Source organism: Giraffa tippelskirchi, chromosome 6 (genome assembly GCF_054371585.1).
Source record: "Giraffa tippelskirchi isolate mGirTip1 chromosome 6, T2T-mGirTip1v1.2.pri, whole genome shotgun sequence".
NCBI classification, from domain to species: domain Eukaryota; kingdom Metazoa; phylum Chordata; class Mammalia; order Artiodactyla; family Giraffidae; genus Giraffa; species Giraffa tippelskirchi.
In genome coordinates, this window is record NC_137280.1 from 97,395,300 (window position 1) to 97,414,098 (window position 18,799).

The 18,799-nt window shown below is 46.4% G+C and overlaps 1 protein-coding gene across 3 annotated transcripts in view; it reads right to left on the reverse strand.

Annotated features, from left to right (window-relative positions):
• TMPRSS9 (transmembrane serine protease 9) overlaps positions 1 to 18,799 on the reverse strand; it is a 57,878-nt gene that overhangs the window by 20,920 nt on the left and 18,159 nt on the right. For 2 of the 3 annotated variants that reach the window (XM_081499943.1, XM_081499942.1), the window contains exons 2-6: positions 10,382 to 10,548; positions 5,758 to 5,885; positions 3,702 to 3,769; positions 3,418 to 3,593; positions 2,529 to 2,570 (exon numbers count right to left, since the gene is read on the reverse strand). In XM_081499943.1, coding sequence (XP_081356069.1) covers positions 2,529 to 2,570; positions 3,418 to 3,593; positions 3,702 to 3,769; positions 5,758 to 5,885; positions 10,382 to 10,523 — 556 coding nt within the window. In that variant the 5' untranslated portion in view covers positions 10,524 to 10,548. Of the gene's footprint in view, positions 1 to 2,528; positions 2,571 to 3,417; positions 3,594 to 3,701; positions 3,770 to 5,757; positions 5,886 to 6,402; positions 6,461 to 10,381; positions 10,549 to 18,799 lie in introns of all 3 variants that reach the window. The other variant, XM_081499945.1, reaches the window with a different exon arrangement.

Sequence of the window (18,799 nt, forward strand, 5' to 3'; positions counted from 1 at the left end):
TAAATCAAATCCCTTATGATTATACAGTGGAAGTGACAAATAGATTCAAGGGATTAGATCTGATAGAATGTCTGAAGAACTATGGATGGAGGTTTGTAACACTGTACAGGAGGTGGTGATCAAAACCATTTCCAAGAAAAAGAAATCCAAAAAGGCAAAATGGTTGTCTGAGGAGGACTTACAAATAGATGGTAAAGAAGACAAGTGAAAGGCAATGGACAAAGGGTAAGATATACCCATCTAAATGCAGAGTTCCAGAGAATAGTAAGGAGCGATAAGAAAGTTTTTGTAAGTGAACAACGCAAAGAAACAGCGGAAAATAATAGAATGGGAAAGACTAGAGATCTCTTCAGGAAAATTAGAGATACCAAGGGAACATTTCATGCAAAGATGGGCACAAAAAAGGACAGAAACAGTATGGACCAAACAGAAGCAGAAGATATTAAGAAGAGGCGGCAAGAACACATAGAAAAACTATACACAAAAGATCTTAATAACCCGGATAACCACAATTGTGTGGTCACTCACCTAGAGCATCCCAGAGTGTGAAGTCAAGTGGGCCTTAGGAAGCATCACTGTGATCAAAGCTAGTGGAGGTGATGGAATTCCAGCTGAGCTATTTCAAATCCTAAAAGATGATGCTGTGAAAGTGCTGCACTCAATATGCCAGCAAATTTGGAAAAGTCAGCAGTGGCCAAAGGACTGGAAAAGGGCAGTTTTCATTCCAATCCCAAAGAAGAATGTTCAAACTACTGCACAATTGCACTCATTTCACATGCTAGCAAAGTAATATTCAAAATCCTCCAAGCTAGGCATCAACAGTATGTGAACTGTGAACTTCCAGATGTTCAAGCTGGATTTAGAAAAGGCAGAGGACCCAGAGATCAAATTGCCAACATCCACTGGGTCATAGAAAAAGCTAGAGAATTCTAGAAAAACATCTACTTCTGCTTCATTGACTATGCTAAAGCTTTTGGCTATGTAGATCATGAAAAAACGGTGGAAAATTCTTAAAGAGATGGGAATACCAGAACACCTTACCTGCCTCCTGAGAAACCTGTATGCAAGTCAAGAAGCAACAGTTAGAACTGGACATGGAACAACAGACTGGTTAAAAATTGGGCACGGAGTATGTCAAGGCTGTATATTGTCACTCTGCTTATTTAACTTACATGTAGAGTACATCTTGCAAAATGCTGGGCTAGATGAATCACAAGCTGAAATCAAGATTGTCGGGAGAAATATCAATAACCTCAGATATGCAGATGACACCACCCTAACGGCAGAAAGTGAAGAGGAATTAAACAGCTTATTGATGAATGTGAAAGAGGAGAGTGAAAAAGCTGGCTTAAAACTCAACGTTCAAAAAACAAAGATCATGGCATCCAGTTTCATCACTTCATGGCAAATAGATGGGGAAACAATAGAAGCAGTGACAGATTCTATTTTCTTGGGCTCCAAAATCACTGTAGATGGTGACTATAGCCATGAAATGAAAAGACTCTTGCTCCTTGGAAGAAAAGCAATGACAAACCTAGACAGCGTATTAAAAAGCAGAGACATTACTTTGCCTACAACGGTCCGTATAGTCAAAGCTATGGTTTTTCCAGTAGTCACGTATAGATGTGAGAACTGGAAAATAAAAAAGGCTGAGAGCCAAAGAATTGATGCCTTCGAACTGTGGTGCTGGAGGACTCTTGAGAATCACTTGGACATTTAGAAAATCCAACCCGTCAATCCTAGAGGAAATCAACCCTGAATACTCATTGGAAGGACTGATGCTGAAGCTGAAGCTCCAATACTCTGGCCACCTAATGCAGAGAGTCGACTCACTGGAAAAGATAATAATGTTGGGAAAGATTGAAGGCAGGAGGAAAAGGGGATGACAGAGGATGAGATGGTTGGATGGCTCAATGGACATGAATTTGAGCAAACTCCTGGAGATAGTGGACAGGGAAGCCTGGCATGCTGCTGTCCCTGGGGTCACAAAGAGTCAGACACAACTGAGCAACTGAACAACAATGATAGTTGATTTATAATGTGTTCAATTCTGCTGTGTAGCAAAGTGATTCAGTTATACATGTATATATTCTTTTTCATATTCTTTTCCATTATGTTTTGTTTCAGAACATTGAATATATTAATAGTTCCCTGTGCTATACAGTAGGACTTCATTGTTTATCCATCCTATATATAATAGCTTGCATCTGCTAATCCCAAAGCCGTAATCCTTCCCTCCCTGACCCTCCTTCACCTTGGCAATCCCAAATCTGTTCTCTACATTGTGAGTCTGTTTTTTACATAAGTTTGTTTGTAACATATTTTAAATTCCACATATAAGTGGTATCATATGGTATTTGTCTTTCTCTGCCTGACTTACTTCTAGTATGAGAATCTCTAGGTCCACCCGGGTTCCTGCAAATGGCATTATTTCATTCTTTTTTATGGCTGAGTAGTATTCCATTGTGTATATGTGTACATGTGTGGTGTAAACACCACATTTTCTTTATCCATTCATCAAAACATACCTGATTTTAAGTCTCTTTCTGTCAGCGGCCCCTTCTGGCTTCCTGCAGCGAAACGAAGAGATAAAAGATTATTTAGCAAATGGTGAATTTCTTTGACAACATCATATTGCAAAGCAGGGAACTATACTGTCCACCTGGGAGCCACTTAAATTCTACCTTAACTTAACTGAGATAAAATCAGATAAAATATTCTGTTCCTCATAATAAGAGCACAACAGCCGCATGGGGCAGGTGGCTGCCAGAGTGGATGGTGTAGACCTGAAACAATTTCATCTGTGCAGAAATCTCTCTTAGCACTGGCGAGGTTTCTAAGACACTGAGTGTGTCGGGGTGGTAGACAGGACTGCAAATGTCCTTCAATGCTAGGTGAAGGCAACAATCTTTTAATCTGCACACTCTGAAATCACATCTGGCTCTCAAATCCCAACACACAGTAATCTTAGAATTTTAGAGCATAACATCTACCCTTATTTCTATACCAGGGGGCCAGGGGCCAAATCTGGCCCACCAGTTGTTTTTATAAATAAAGTTTTGTTGATACACAGATAAGTGTCCATTTGTTTATATATTGTCTTCGCTGCTTTTGTGCTATGATAGCCAGGTTGAGTCATCTTGACAGAGACCCAGTGGGTGGCAAAGATGAAAATAATTATAGGTTGCCACCCTGTGGTCTCTACCATTGAGGGTAAAGCAATGTATATATGTTTCCTCGTCACCAAAAGGGTCAATTATGGAAAGTGTCAAGTTTAATGCAACTTTCACCTGGCTCCCCTCCCCCAGCATGTCCCTCCCAAAGTCTCCTTGTCTCTGGGGTCACTCCCCTGTGAGCTGGGCAGACACGATGGTGCCACAGGGGGCTGGGGGATGCCACAACCCTGGGGTCACTCACCTGTGAGCTGGGCAGACACGATGGTGCCATAGGGGGCCAGGGGGATGCCGAGGCCCTGCAGCCTCGCACGAAGTCCCCGCTGCAACAGCTGCTCCTCCAGGCCTGGGCTTGGCGTCCACAGAGCCAGCAGCAGAAAGTGCAGCCGGAAACGCACCAGGACACTGGCGTTGCCCTCCCTGGTGGGGAGGACATTGGCCTTGAGAGGGAGGGCACTTCTCAGCTGGAATTCTCTGCAAATCCAGGGGTCCCCCAAGATCCTTTACCCCTAGGAGGCCCTGACTCACCAGTAACTCAGCACCGTGCAACCCACGCAGCTGGACTCCAACTCTGTCTCTTGAAAGCTGCTGACAAACTGCAACAGAAACAACAGCCACAAATGTGAGACCCCACGGAGACCCCTGGCTGGGAGAGCGGGGAAGGAGGAGAAAAGCACCTCCTCTTCAACTCCATGTGTGCAGTCAGTTCACACTGCTGAGTGAGTGAGGGGGTGGGCAGTCCCAGGTCGTGCCAAGAAAACACAGCTCTACCAACACATGATGGAGAAACGCGTGGTGCCTCCACACACGGGAGCATCCCTCAGCCATGAAGAGAGGTGAAGCCGACACTCACAACCACGTGGACGGACCCTGAGGACATGATGCTCAGTGAGAGAAGCAGCCACAGGAGGACATACAGGGTGTGATTCCACTGATGGGGAACATCCAGAACAGGGTGATTCACAGACACAGAGAGTGGGTTCCTGGTTGTCAGGGGCTGGGGAGGGGATGGGAGTGACTGCTGATGGGGAGATAGGGTTTCCTTTTGGAGTGATGAAAGCTCCTGGAATTAGAGGTAATAGTTGCACAACTCTGTGAATGTACTAAATGTCACTTTAAAAATGGATGAATTTGGACTTCCCTGGTGGTCCAGTGTTTAAGACTCTGAGCTTCCACTGCAGCGGGCATTACTTCCATCCCTGGTAGGGGGAATCTGCCTGTAATGTGGAAGCCCTGGGTTTGATCCCTGGGTGGGGAAGACCCTCTGAAGGAGGAAATGGCAATCCAGGGTTCTTTCCTGGAGAATCCCATGGACAGAGGAGCCTGGTGGGCTACAGTCCATGGGGTCGTAAAGAGTCGGACATGACTGAGCCACTAACACTTTCACTTTCAGGGGAACTAAGATCCCACATGCCACATGGCATGGCCAAAAAAAAAAACAAGTGAGGTATAAGTTGGACTTCTCTGGTGGTCTAGTGGTTAAGTCTCTGTGCTTCTACTGAAGGGGGCACGGGTTCAATTCCTGGTCAGGGAAGTTCAACATGCCACACAATGCAGCCAAAAAAAAAAGAGGTATAAGTCACCTACCATAAAATCTCACCTTTTAAAAGTATACAGTTAGATGGGGTTTTAGTACATTCACAGATTTGTACAACTCATCACGATTTTAAAACATTCTCATCACTCCAAAAGAAGCCCATCCCCATTACCAGTTACCCCCTCATCCCCTCCCCCAGCCCCTGACAACCAGGAACCCACTCTCTGTGTCTGCGGATCTGCCTGTTCTGGACGTTTCCCATCAGTGGAATCACCTCGTGTGTCCTTCTGTGTCTGTTTCTCTCACTGAGCATTCTGTTCTCAGGGTCTGTCCACGTGGTAGTGAGTGTCAGCGCTGAGTGATGCTCCCGGGTGTGGAGGGATCACAACTGTTGATGCATTATCTGCTGATGGACAGTCCGGTTGCTTTCACTTCGGGGTTATCTTGACTCATGGTGCCGTGAACATCACGTGCAGGTTTCTGTGTGGACACACGCTTTTGTTTCTCTGGGGCAGACACCCAGGAACAGAATGGCTGGGTCAGATGGTATTGCTGTTCGTCATTCAGTCGCTTAGTCGTGTCTAACTCTTTGCAACCCCATGGACTACAGCTCGCCGGGCTTCCCTGTCCATCACCAACTCCCTGAGTTTCCTCAAACTCAAGTCCATTAAGTTGGTGATGCCATCCAACCATCTCATCCTCTGCCGCCCCCCTCTCCTCCTGCCCTCAATCTTTCCCAGCATCAGGGTCAAACTGCCACACTGCTTTCCACGGAGGCTGCCCCTTTTCAGATTCCCACCAGCTGCATAGGAATGTTCTGATTTCTCTACTGAAATGCAGTTTCCAACCTTCCAGTGAGACCTATGGTCTTGTAGACGGAGGTTCCCACCCGATGCTGCCATCCCCTGCTTTCTAGAAAGCACCAGCTGCGCCCTGTTCATCCCATGGCCCCTCTCCCTTCCTCAGCCTCCCCTCTGCCCTGCTGCCTCAGTCAGGGCCCCTGGCCACCCACTTGCCGCCCCCACCCCTGGCTCCCAGGACCCTCACCAGCATTTCCAGAGCGGGCGTCAGCATGCGGTAGTACTCTGAGGTCTCCTGCTGCAAGCTGGGGGCAAACCGGATCCCACGCAGCTCGGCCGTGTGCTCTACGTCGACCCCCTGTGTAGAGAGGGAGGCTGCGGACGAGACCAGGGCCCCGTGAGAGCGCCCACTGCTTGGGTAGGGCTCAGTGACGCTGGCCTCCAAGGCCGCCCGCCACCCCAGGGCTGATCCCAACTAATGGGGATGGGCTGACTCCCTGGGGGTTGAGTGACTATTAACAGTGCTCTTTTTTTTTTTTTTTTTTAAGAGGACTATTTTTTTTTAAGTCTTTATTGAATTTGTTCCAACACTGCTTCTGCTTTATGTTTTTGGTTTTTGACCACCAGGCATGTGGGATCTTAGCTCCTCTACCAGGGATCAAACCTGTATCCCCTGCAAGTCCTAACCACTGGACCGTCAGGGAAGTTACTATGTGCCCCCTTATCCACTCTCACCCATCACTCAACCTGAAGGCCCCCAGGTCCAGCACAAAAGCCCCAGGTGTCCCCAGTTTCCCTTAAGGGGAAGGCTGGCTCCCCCTAGAAATACCTGGCCCAGGGCCCGGGGTCACCTTCAGCCAAAAACAGCTGAAATGGCCTCAAAAGACCTTACCTCAACTTCGGGGCAATTCCCACCTCCTCCCTGGTGGCTCAGATGATAAAGAATCCACCTGCAAAGCAGGAGACCAGGGTTCAATCCCTGGGTCGGGAGGATCCCCTGGAGAAGGGAATGGCTACCCACTCTAGTATTCTTGTTTAGAGAATCCCATGGACAGAGGAGCCTGGTGGGCTCTAGTCCATAGGGTCGTAAAGAATCGGACACAATTGAGTGACTAACACTTTCGCTTTCCCTGGAAGAGTGCACCAAGTACCACAGGGGCATGGCCACAGTCAGGGATACCAGGACCCTCAGACCCCCACCCCTGATGCCATCCTCTGAATAACAACAGTTTCCAACTGTAGGAAACACTGTGGAAACCACATAACAGCAAAGAACATAAAATGTCTTAAAGTAAAGAATACAACCCTACAGAGTACATGAAGACACCTGTTTCTGTCAAAAAGTATGCAAGACCGGCAAAGGGGCCCACCAGTCAAAAATGATCATAATTGCAAAATTTTAAAAACAGAGGGACTTCCCTGGTGGTCCAATAGTTGAAACTGAGAGGGTAACAGGCAGGAAGGCTAGAGGTCCCCAGGCAGAAGAAATAGACCGTAAGTGTCAGACGTTTCTTTTTCTCTCTCTTTAGTGGCAGAAGAAAACAAACTACAAGTGTCAGAGGCTGTTCTTCCTTCTCTAGGCACAATTAAAAGGAGGTTTCTTTTAAAATTCTGTGTTGTCGTGAGGACACCTGCTTCCACCTGAACTTTTCTCAAAACTTGAGCTAACCAATGCAGTTTTTCTTACGGAAACGTTTTTCTTAAGCTGTGTTAATGAACTGTGTATTTATCTTAGAATCTGCCTTTCTTCAATTTGATTTGGCCTAAGACTCAGAACCGATAATGGCTGAACAAACCAGTATGTTTTACTCATGGAAATATTCTAAGCTATGTTAATGAAACTATGTATTTACTTGGAAATCTGCCTTTCTTCAAGATTCATGTCAATTGTTTTATGGCCTAGAATAACTCACCTTGTGACAATGCTATCTCAAAATGCATGTTGTGATTGAGGGGCCTGGTGCAACTCTCTCAGTTTTGAGGCATTTCCCTTCTCTAATTAGCAGCCTGCTAATAACCCCTTACTATAAACTAGCAAGGAGACACTCTTTCTGCCCCCTTCTGATGTCTATGTCAGAAGCTTTCTCTATCTCTTTTATAAAACTTTAATAAAACTTTATTACACAAAAAGCTCTGAGCGATCAAGCCTCATCACTGGCCCCAGATTGAATTCTTCTCCTCCGGAGGCCAAGAATCCCAGCATCATTCATGGCTTGTAGCAGCAACTTTTCAAAACTCTGAGATGCCAATTCCGGGGGCTTGGGTTCAATCCCTGTTTGGGGAAATAAGATCCCACATGCCATGTGGTTTGGCCCAGTGGTTAGGACTCAGCACTCGCACTACCATGACCCTGGGTTCAATTCCTGGTCGGGGAACTAAGACCCCACAAGCCATCTGGCAATGGCCAAAGAAAAAAAATTTTTTTTAATTTTAAAATAGAAGTAGCTGTCATCTACACTATGGAAGTCAGGTCCCAGCTCTATTTACTAGAATGAATATTCATCCAGATAGATATTTAGATATTTATTTATTGAATAGATATAACAAACAGACTAAAACAATTCTAAAAATCGTTGTTTGCTCCTGCAAGGAACTAAAAAGAAAGATAACAAGAACCCTGCTTTGTGGACACAAGTGCTTATGCTCTGGGCCCCCAATAAGCCCACTTTTCCTCTGAAATACCCATGGGCTCCCATGCACTTGGAGAAACAGTCCAGCCAGGAGCCCATGTAAAACTGTACACCGCTGAGTAAAATTCTGAGCTGTCTGAGAAGGGGACAAATTTGAACTGTAATTTAAAAATTGTTTTTAAATTTTAAGTGCTTCTTAAAGCCTTCCTCGGCTTCAGAGGTTCTGCTGGAGATTTGATCTAACTGTTGTCCCAGAATGTTATCTATGCTTCTAGAACGGAGTTGTGAAACTGACTCTTGCTGGGGGGGGTGGGGGGTGCCCGTGCATGCACGCACGCACACACACACACACACAAAAACCAGTTTTCCTGCACTTCACCTCACAGCCATTAGAGGGCATCTATCAGCCATGCCAGACTACCAGCTATTTCAGATATTCCCAAACATACATCTATATATTTTAAATATATATTAAAAAATATACACGTTTTAAATATTAAAATATATACATCCCACATTGGGTTGCCAACTTATTATTTTGCCACATGACACCATTTCCCCCTAAAACTGCCAGTTACCATCATCATTTCATGAACGAAGGGTAACTTTCACGCCCCCACACAGAACTAAGAAACTCATCTCAGAAGGAGCTCAGGTCAGAGCAGAACTCCCCGTGATGGCAGAAGGTCCTAGATCTGAGCATCCCCTGCAGGAACCACGAGCCACCTCTGAAATGTGGCTGGCGTGGATGGAGGAGCTGGATTTACCTGTCATTTAAATTAAGTCTAAGTAGCGCTGGGGCTCAGGGCTACCACGTGGAGGTGTGGGGCAGCCCTGGAACTCTGTGCAGTCAGTAGGCGTCCGCTGGAGCCTTCCACTGATATAAAAAGACCCCGTGTGTTTCTGTAACTGCAGCCCACAGCATTCACAACAGGTCATCATTTTGTATGTGTGGGTGTGCGCTCAGTTGTGTCGGACTTTTTTTGACCCCATGGACTGCAGTCCACCAGGCTCCTCTGTCCACGGAATTGTCCAGGCAAGAATACTGGAGTTGGTTGCCATCCCCTCCTTCAGGGGATCTTTCCGACCCAGGGATCGAATCCGTGTCTTTTATGCCTCCTGGATTGGCAGGCGGCTTCCTTACCACTAGCGCCACCTGGGAAGCCTTATTTTGTATGAAGTGAGAGGGACTTCAAATATGAAGTGAGAGCGGAGAAGGCAATGGCACCCCACTCCAGTACTCTTGCCTGTAAAATCCCATGGATGGAGGAGCCTGGTGGGCTGCCGTCTATGGGGCCGCACAGAGTCGGACACAACTGAAGCGACTTAGCAGCAGCAGCAGCAATCCTCATGATCATTCTGGGAGATAGGTAATATATTAGATCCTTTACATAGGAAGAAATGGAGCAAAGAAAGGCTGAGGAACTTGCCCAAGCCCACTCAGCAGTTCACCAACAGACCCAGAATTCAAACCCAGGCAATCTGGCCTGAACACTGCTGTTCCAAAATATGCTGAGAAAGTGATATTGAAAAGTCTTTTTAAGTAATATAATATCAAATGAATATACATTATTATTCCATGTCTAGCTATAACTACAAATGATAATTCTGAATCTTAAAACATATTTCTAACAAAACAAAAAGACTTTAAATGTAGGCAATATTGGAAATCTACTTTCAATAAAGATTTGTTTTTTATAAAAAAAAAAAAAAATGAAGTGAGAGGAACTTCCCTGGGGGTCCAATGGTTAAGACTCAGTGCTTCCATGGCAGGAGCATGGATTCAGTTCCTGGTTGGGGAACTCAGATCCAGCATGCTGTGTAGCATGGCAAAAAGTAATAATAATAAGGTGGGAGCCACTGTTGATTGTGGGAGGTGGAAAAGTTAACGACTGCTCACTCATTTCTTATATTTTGGGGGACTTTCCAAATTTCTCAAAATAAATTCATTTCCCTACTGGTCTCCATTTCACCCTGGCCATGAATCTTCATTAAGAACCCCACAGGTGGGAGACCTGAAATTTGCAGGTATTACTGCCACGCCCAGGCTCCCTGTGCCCAGCCTGGCACTAAGTGCAGCCACATCCAGCGCCAGGCCCCCTTGCCTTGCTCTTGGTGGCCTCGGTGGCCTCCGTGGCCTGTACGTTCGACCCTTTGCTCTGGGACACCCCTGAGCGACTCCCAGGCATCTTTCTGCCAATCTTCTGGTGCATGGACCCGAGCAAGCCCATGGCCACTCACCCACAAGGACTCCCAGGGTGAAGAGGATGATGCTGGCGGCCACGACAGTGGAAAGGGCTGCCCGGCAGGACACGGCATCTGCAGCCAGGACGTCCTTGGTAGCTCCAGGCACCAGCTGTAGGTCACCGGCAGTGGGCTCCATGGCTCCCGGACACAGGGACGGAGACCTGGAGGCCAGCAGAAGAGAGGCAGATAAGTGAGGTCAGAGCTAGGGGGGCACTTCTTTTCCCCTAAGCAAGGGTCTACCTTGTGCAAACGTAGTTGCCATCAATAGCGCCTGAGGCGAGCCTGGACTCTTGTTAACAGATGTGAGTTGACTTAAGCCACTAAGCGTGTGGTGATGTTGTGGTGTGGCACAGACAGTGAATACAATGCTCCTTCATCCATTAAATGCTATTTGAAAGCCAACTAATGGCTTTGGTATTTTTTTTTTTTTTTTGGCTGCACCACACAGCTTGTGGAACCTTAGGTCCCCAACCAGGGATTGAACCCACGGCCGTGGAAGCGAAATTGCAGACAGAATCCTAACTACTGAATTGTCAGGGAATTCCTAATGGCTTCATTTTTTTTTTTTTAAGTTTTTTTAAATTTTATTTTTGGTTGTACTGGGTCTTCACTGCTGCACTCAGGCTTTCTCCAGTTGCAGAGGGTGGGGCTCCTCTTCACTGTGGTGCTCGGGCTTCTCACTGCAGTGGCTTCTCCTGTTGTGGAGCCCAGGTTCTACAGCATGCAGCCTTCAGTAGTTGTGGCTCCCGGGCTCTAGAGCACAGGCTCAGTAGTTGTGGCACACTGGCTTAGTTGCTCTGCGGCATAGGAGATCTTCCCAGATCAGGGATCTAACCTGTGTCCCTTGCATTGGCAGGTGGAGTCTTATCCACTGTGCCACCAGAGAAGTCCATTTAAAAAAAATTTTTTAAGTCTTTATTGAATTTGTTACAACATTGCTTCTGTTTTATGCTTTGGTTTTTTTGGCCTCGAGGCATGTGGGATCCCAGCTTCCCAACCAGGGATGGAACCTGAACCCCCTGCATTGGAAGGCAAAGTCCCAACCACTGGACCACCAGGGAAGTCTCGTTTTGGTTTTTTTAAATTGTATTAATTTTTATTGGCGTATAGTTGCTTTACAGCAATGGCATTTTTATGAGTATGCAAAATTTTAACATTAGGCTGATTCTCTATCATAACAGTTAATGATTTTTTTTTTTTAATCTCTTATTAGGGAGGATGGTGTCTCAGTGGTAAAGATTACACCTGCCAATGCAAGAGACAAGGGTTCAGTCCCTGGGTTGGAAAGATCCCCTGGAGGATAGCATGACAACCCACTCCAGTTTTCTTGCCTGGGAAATCCCATGGACAGAGGAGCCTCGTGGGCCACAGTCCATGGGGTTGCAAAGGGTCAGATATGACTGACCAACTAAAACAACAAAGAGTAAGAATAAGCTGTGAGATCTAACAGCTCTGGCCTCCAGCTTCCTCCTCTGTTATATGGGCAGAAGACAATGCCTGCTGCCATCTGGCTAATTCCTGCCTCTCAGGATCCAGGATCTCAGACTCTCAGTTCGCAGAAAGCAGAGCTGAGAGGTAGTGACAGGCTGAACTCCGGCACTTCTGCCTCTGAAGTGTCTCTGTGTCAAGCGCCAACAAATTCACTTAAGGCAGTTGGCTTCTGCTCCTTGCAACTACAAGAGCCTTGAATGTGTTCAGCCCTCCCCACCCACACCATACTCCTGCCCCTGACCTGGCTGGATAATTCCCTTCCGTTCAGGAGACCTGAGCAGACCTCTACTCTAAACCCTCAGCCTGCAGAGAAGCCTTTGTCTAGGAGGGGATGAGTCACCTTTACGGCTCTGCAGCAGTGGATATCATTACCTCCCCCCACCCCCGCTCCCCATGAATGCTGCCTCCATTGCGTGGGCAGAGAATGACTCATATCTGGCCTCTGACACACTCTTCCCCATTTGAACACCACCCAGAAGGAAGTGGGGAGACAATCCCATTCTACTTCCTTTGACAGGGCTCCATGAAGGTGCGTACTCGGCCAAGTGCTTCTCTGGGGGGAATGGAGCTGCTTTGTAGGCCCGTATGGATGGACGGCGGGTCTGTGCATCAGATAAAATACACTGTGTGCGTGCAAAGTCGCTTCAGTTGTGTCCAACTCTTTGCAACCCCATGTACTGCAGCCTGCCACGTTCCTCTGTCCATCAGATTCTCTAGGCAAGAATACTGGAGTGGACTGCCATGCTCTCTTCCAGTGGATCTTCCCGATGCAGAGATTGAACCCACATCTCTTATGTCTCCTGTATTGGCAGGCAGGTTCTTTACCGCTAGCGCCACCTGGGAAGCCCATAAATACAGTACACCCAGTCAAACTTAAATTTCAGATGAATAAGACCTATAAACTTCCCTGGCGGTCCAGTGGTTAAAACTCAAAGCTTCCAGTACAGGGGCACAGGTTTGATCCTTGGTCAGCGAACTAAGATGCCACATGCCACACAGCTCAGCCAAAATAAACAAGCAAACAAAAAACATGACAAAAACATCCTGTGATAGTTAATTTTATGTGTCCATAGGGCTAGGCCATGATGCTGGGTTTTGGCCAAACATGGTTCTTGACATTGCTATGAAGACATAATTAACATTTGATGTTGAGTAAAGCAAATGAGCTTCTGTAGTGTAGGTGGGCTGTATCCAATCAGTTGAAGGCCTTAAGAGAAAAGATCAAGGTTTCCCCCCAAAGAAGCAAGAATACTGCCTCCTGGTGGCCTTTGTACTTGAGCTGCAACATCAACTTTTCCCAGGGTCTCCAGCCTGCCCTGCAGATTTTGCATTTGCCAGCTCCCATGATTGTGAGCTAATTCTGGTCTCTCTGTCTGTCTTACTCTCCATTCTACTGGTTCTCTTTCTCTAGAGAACCTGACACATACAGTTCCTAACATGCCTTGTGCAAAATTTGGAACATACTTTTATTAAGAAAAAGCATTTAAAATTTTTTTATTCAAGTCATTTATTTGGCTATGTTGGATCTCAGTTGCAGCATGCAGGATCTAGTTCCCTGACCAGGGATCGAACCCAGGCCCCCTGAATTGGGAGCACAGAGTCTTAGCCACTGGACTGCCAGGGAAGTCTCCCTAAAATGTATCTGTTGTTTGCCTGAAATTCAAATTTATCTGGGTGTGCTGCATGTTTATTGTTAAATCTGGAACCCCACCCTGGGGCCCAGCCAGAATGTCCTAGCCGATCAAGGTAACACGTCCTACTGGGAACAGCCACTCTGCGTCTCACCACCACCATCCAGAGTTGGTAAGAAAGGGGAGTTGTGCAGGGGTGGGGAGCAAGGTCGTACAATGCTCACCCCTTTATTCTTACACTTGAGCTGAACTGCCTTCCAGGGAGCCAGAGAAGCTCTAAGAATCACTCGATGAAATGTTTTAAGGACAAAGACACCAAGATTCACTTTTGTGATTAGGGCTGGAAACACGAATGTAGTGTATGAGCTCATTGACAGCCCCCCTACAAACACATACACTACATTCATTCAACCCCAGCCGGCCCTGCCACCCCCTACCCCTTGGGTTTTCTAAAGATTCCTGTGTTCTCCAAATTGTCTTGTCATCACCATCATTAGGGCACAGAGGGGCCCCGCTGCTATTTAGCATTGAACATAGAAGCTCCATTCACTGTCTCCATCAATCTGATATTTACGACGGGCCAGGCCTGGCTGCTCTGTGCTGGGTACCCCGCCATTAATGAGACAGATGTGATTCTCAGCTCACAGAGCATAAATCTTAGTGACCGAGACCCAAGTAAATTAAAATTGTGGCTACAATAATGGCTGGAAAGGAGAGATGCATCCACGGGGCTTTGGGTCTCTGTCAAAAGGAAGCTTTGATCTAGACAGGGGTCAGGGGAGGCTTCCTGATGGAGGGATGAGTTACATGAGTTCTGAAGGATAAATAGGAATCCAGCCAGTGCCTGGTGGAAGCAATAGATGTCCATACAGTAAGAACAAAATATGTAAAAGCCCTGTGGCAGGAGGGAGCAAGCAAGGGCCCTCTTAGAGGAGGTGTGCTAGTCAGCTGCTGCCACGTAACAAGTCATCACACACATAGCCGCTTAAAACAATGCACGTTCATTATCTCATGGTTTCTGCGGGTCAGGAATCTGGCACGTTTTAGGGGTCCTCTGCTCAGGGTCTCACTCAGCTGCAAACAAAGCATTAGCTGGGAGAGTTCCCTGAAGATCCAGTGATTAGGACTTGGCACTTTCACTGCCGTGACATGGGTTCAATTCCTGCTAGAGAAGCTAAGATCCAACAAGCTGTGCAGTGCAGAAAAAAAAAAGTGTGAGCTGGGTAGCATTCTCATCCAGAGGCTCAACCAGGGAGGATCCACTCCTGAGCTCCCTGCTGTGGCCAGAATCTGGTTCCTTGTGCTTGTAGGGCTGAGGCCCCCTCTTTCTGCTGGCTATCAGCCAGGGGCTGCTGTCAGCAAGAGAGAGCTGTTGAGCTTCACACAAATTCAGAAAGAACTTCCAGCTCCCTCTTGACTCTCCCTCTAGATATCTTGCCAACACCTACAGTGACCGTCTCAGTTTCCCTGGGATTTCTCTGTTTTAGCCACATAAGCCGCACATCTCAGTGTGTTCGTGCGTGTGTGTGTGTGTGTGTGTGTGTGTTACTTGCTCAGTCCTGTCCAACTCTTTGCGACCTCATGGACTGTAGCCCGTCAGGTTCCTCTGTCCATGGGATTCTCCAGGCAAGAATACTAGAGTGGGTTGCTATGCTCTCCTCCAGGGGATCTTCCTGACCCAGGTATCAAACCTGCATCTCTCGTGTCTTCTGCATTGGCAAGTGGATTCTTTTCCACTGAACCACCTGGGAGGCCCTTATATGCAAACACTAAGTCATCTTATATAAGGGATTCGAGCATCTATGGGTTTTGGTGTCCCTCAGACAGTGAGGGACGAGTGTAATTAGTCTCTTCAGACTGTGTCTATCACCAAGTCCTGCAGATTCAATATCCTGCACTTCTCTAGAACAGGGGGCACTAAACTTCATATGCAGACAGCCAGAGAGTGAATATCTTCAGCTTTGTAGTCCCACAGTCTACTATTAATACAACTCTGTCATGTCATAAAAGCAGCATCAGGCACATGTAAACACACAGGTATGACTGTGTTCCCATGAAACAGGCAATTGGCTGGGGTTAATCTGTGGGCCATAATATGGTGACCCTTGGTCTAGGGTTCTTCTTTTGTCTTCATCCATACTGCCTAGTGCAAGTCATCACCACCTCAAATCTGAATTCTTGAAACAACTTGGACTCTCCACTTCATTATTCACACTAGAGCCAGACTGATCTTTCATCAGGAAAACCCAGTTACTCTTCTGCTTTTAAGCAGTCAAATCCAATGGGTAAAGGGCAGAAAAACAAAGTTAGACAAAACTTTTTAAGAGAGACACACCCTCATCTCAGATTCCGCAGGATTCCAACAGATAAAAGTGTGCTAATGATGAGTTCACAACCTCAAAATTGCAAAACACACTAAGAAAAAAAAAATCAGCAAGAGTCAGTGGAAAAAAAAAGACAGTACTAGATACTGAAGACATTCTGAAAGTGAAACCATCTGAGAGTATAAAACAATATACATGACAATATTTTATACGCTTAAAACTCACTCAGACATAAAATAATTGAAAACAGACTGGACCACAAACTGGATGAACATGAGTTTGAGTAGGCTCCGGGAGTTGGCGATAGACAGGGAAGCCTGGCATGCTGCAATCCATGGGATCACAAAGAGTCGGACATGACTAAGCAACTGAACTGAAGGTTTAAAGAATTATTTAGAACTGAATAATAGTGGATATGAAAGTAAAAAGTGAAAGTGTTAGTCGCTCAGTCATGTCTGACTCTGTGACCCCATGGACTGTAGCCCATCAGTCTCCTCTGTCCATGGGATTCTCCAGGCAAGAATATTGGAGTGGGTTGCTGTGCCCTCCTTCAGGGGATCTTCCCAACCCAGGGATCAAACCTGTCTTTCAAGTCTCTTGCATTGGCAGGCAGGTTCTTTATCACTAGCACCATCTGGGAAGCTATCCTCATACTATATGACTGTTATTTTTTTCTGGTTGTGCCACATGGCATATGGGATCTTAGTTTCCTGACCAGGGATTGAACCCATATCCCCTACTTTGGAAGCATGGAGTCTTAACCACTGCACTGCTAGGGAAGTCCCTATTCTATGACTTAATGACAAAACAGTGTGGGGGGAGTGGATAAAATAGAACACTCTAAAAACAAACAAACAAACAAACAGAAATAAACTTTGGCCTTTACCCCCAGTTCTAGGAAGTGGTCTCTCGGAGTCTGAGGTCAACCGTGTGGATGACCAATGAGTCAGTCAGTGAGTCAGTTGCGCCCAGTGAAAGCTCTGTACCCTGGAGCTTGGGGGAGCCACCCTGACTGGCAACGCTGCATGTGTGTTGTCACACAACAAAGCCAGGAGAATACTGCACCCTGACTGTGTAGGGAGAGGACATGGAACTTTCTGTTTGTGTCTCCCACTCCCAATTCATATGTTAAAATCCTAACCCTCCATGGGATGATATTTAGAGGTGGGGGCTTTGGGGAAGTGATAAGGGTGGGGCTCCCAGGAATGAGATTAGTGCCCATATAAAGGGAACCCAGAGGAGAAGAAAATGGAAACCCACTCCAGTATTCTTGCCTGGGAAATCTCATGGACAGAGGAGCCTGGTGGGCTACAGTCCATGGGGTCGCAAAAAGTCAAGATACGACTTAGAGACTATACAACAACTAGCCACATATGACTACTGAGCACTTGAAATAAGGTACCCTATAAATAAAAAATGCACATTGGATTTCTAAGACAGTGTGAGAAAAAAGAGAGAGAGAAAGAGTATAAAACATCTTACAATCTTTATACTGACTATACGTTGAAACGTATCTAGACTATATTGGGCTAAATAGAATGTTATTAAAAATTCTTTAAAAAGAAATGAGATGAATAACTAATGAAAATCTACTGTATGGCACAGGGAACTCAGTGCTCTGTGGTGACCTAAATGGGAGAGAAATCCAAAGAAGAGAGAATGTATGCTAAGTTGCTTCAGTTGTGTCCAACTCTTTGCAACCCTATAGACTGCAGCCCACCAGGCTCCTCTGTCCATGAGATTCTCCAGCAAGAATACTGGAGTGGGTTGTCACTTCCTCCTCCAGGGGATCTTCCTGACCCAGGGATCAAACCTTCATCTCTAATGTCCCCTGTATTGGCAGGTGGGTTCTTTACCACCAGCACCACCAGTATGTATATACATACAGCTGATTCATTTTGCTGTACAGCAGAAACTAATATGGCATTGTACCCCAGAGAGCTCCCTGGGCCCTCTGCCATAAGAAGACACAGAAAGGAGATGGCCATCGATGAGCCAAGAAGCAGATCTTCAGCAGACACTGGACCTGCCAGTGCCTTGATGCTGGATTTCCAGCCCCCAGTACTGTAAGACATAAATATCTGTTGTGTATCAGCTGCCCAGTCTTCGTATTTTGGAACGGCAGCCCAAAGGGTCTCAGACAGCTAGACTCAGTACTGTGTCTCTCTCCCTTTAGTTGATCTTAATCCATCATCTTATTTTTGTTACTATTTTATTAACTTATTTAGCTGCATCAGGTCTTACTTGTGGCTTGTGGGATCTAGCTCCCAGACCAGGGATGGAACCTGGAACCCCTGTATTAGAAGCATGGAGTTTTAGCCACTGGACCACCAGCTGATGCTCAGTCATTCAGCTGTATTTGACTTTCTGTGACCCCATGGACTGCAGAACATCAGGCTTCACTGTCCTTCATCATCTCCCGGAGTTTGCTCAAACGTATATCCATTGAACTGATGATGCCATCCAACCATCTCATCCTTTGTTGCCCCTTTCTTCTGCCTTCAGTCGTCCCCAGCATCAGGGTCTTTAACCATCAGGGAAATCCCTTAATCCATAATCTTTATCCCCCTGTTATAGCTAATCTTAAACCATATCTGTGACTATGACAGCACTTACTGTTTTCTGAGTCTTTCTAGTGAATTGTCAAACCTCATGGTGGTTTTGGGAACCACCCCTGCTTATTAGATTCCTGGGGTGGCCATAACAAAGCACCACAAGCATGGGGTCTTATATAAGAGACACTTGTTGACTCCTAGATCTGGAGGTCAAGAATCAGAGGTCAGCATGTCAGCAGGGTAGCTTCCTCTGCAGCCATGAGGGAGGACTTGTTCCAGGCTCTCTCCTGGCTTCCAGGGGTGGCTGGTGACCTTTGTTGTCACTTGGCTTGTGGCAGCATCATTCTGTCTCTGCCTCCATCTCTACACTGCCTTCTCTCAGTGTCCAAACATCCCCTTGCTGTAAGGACA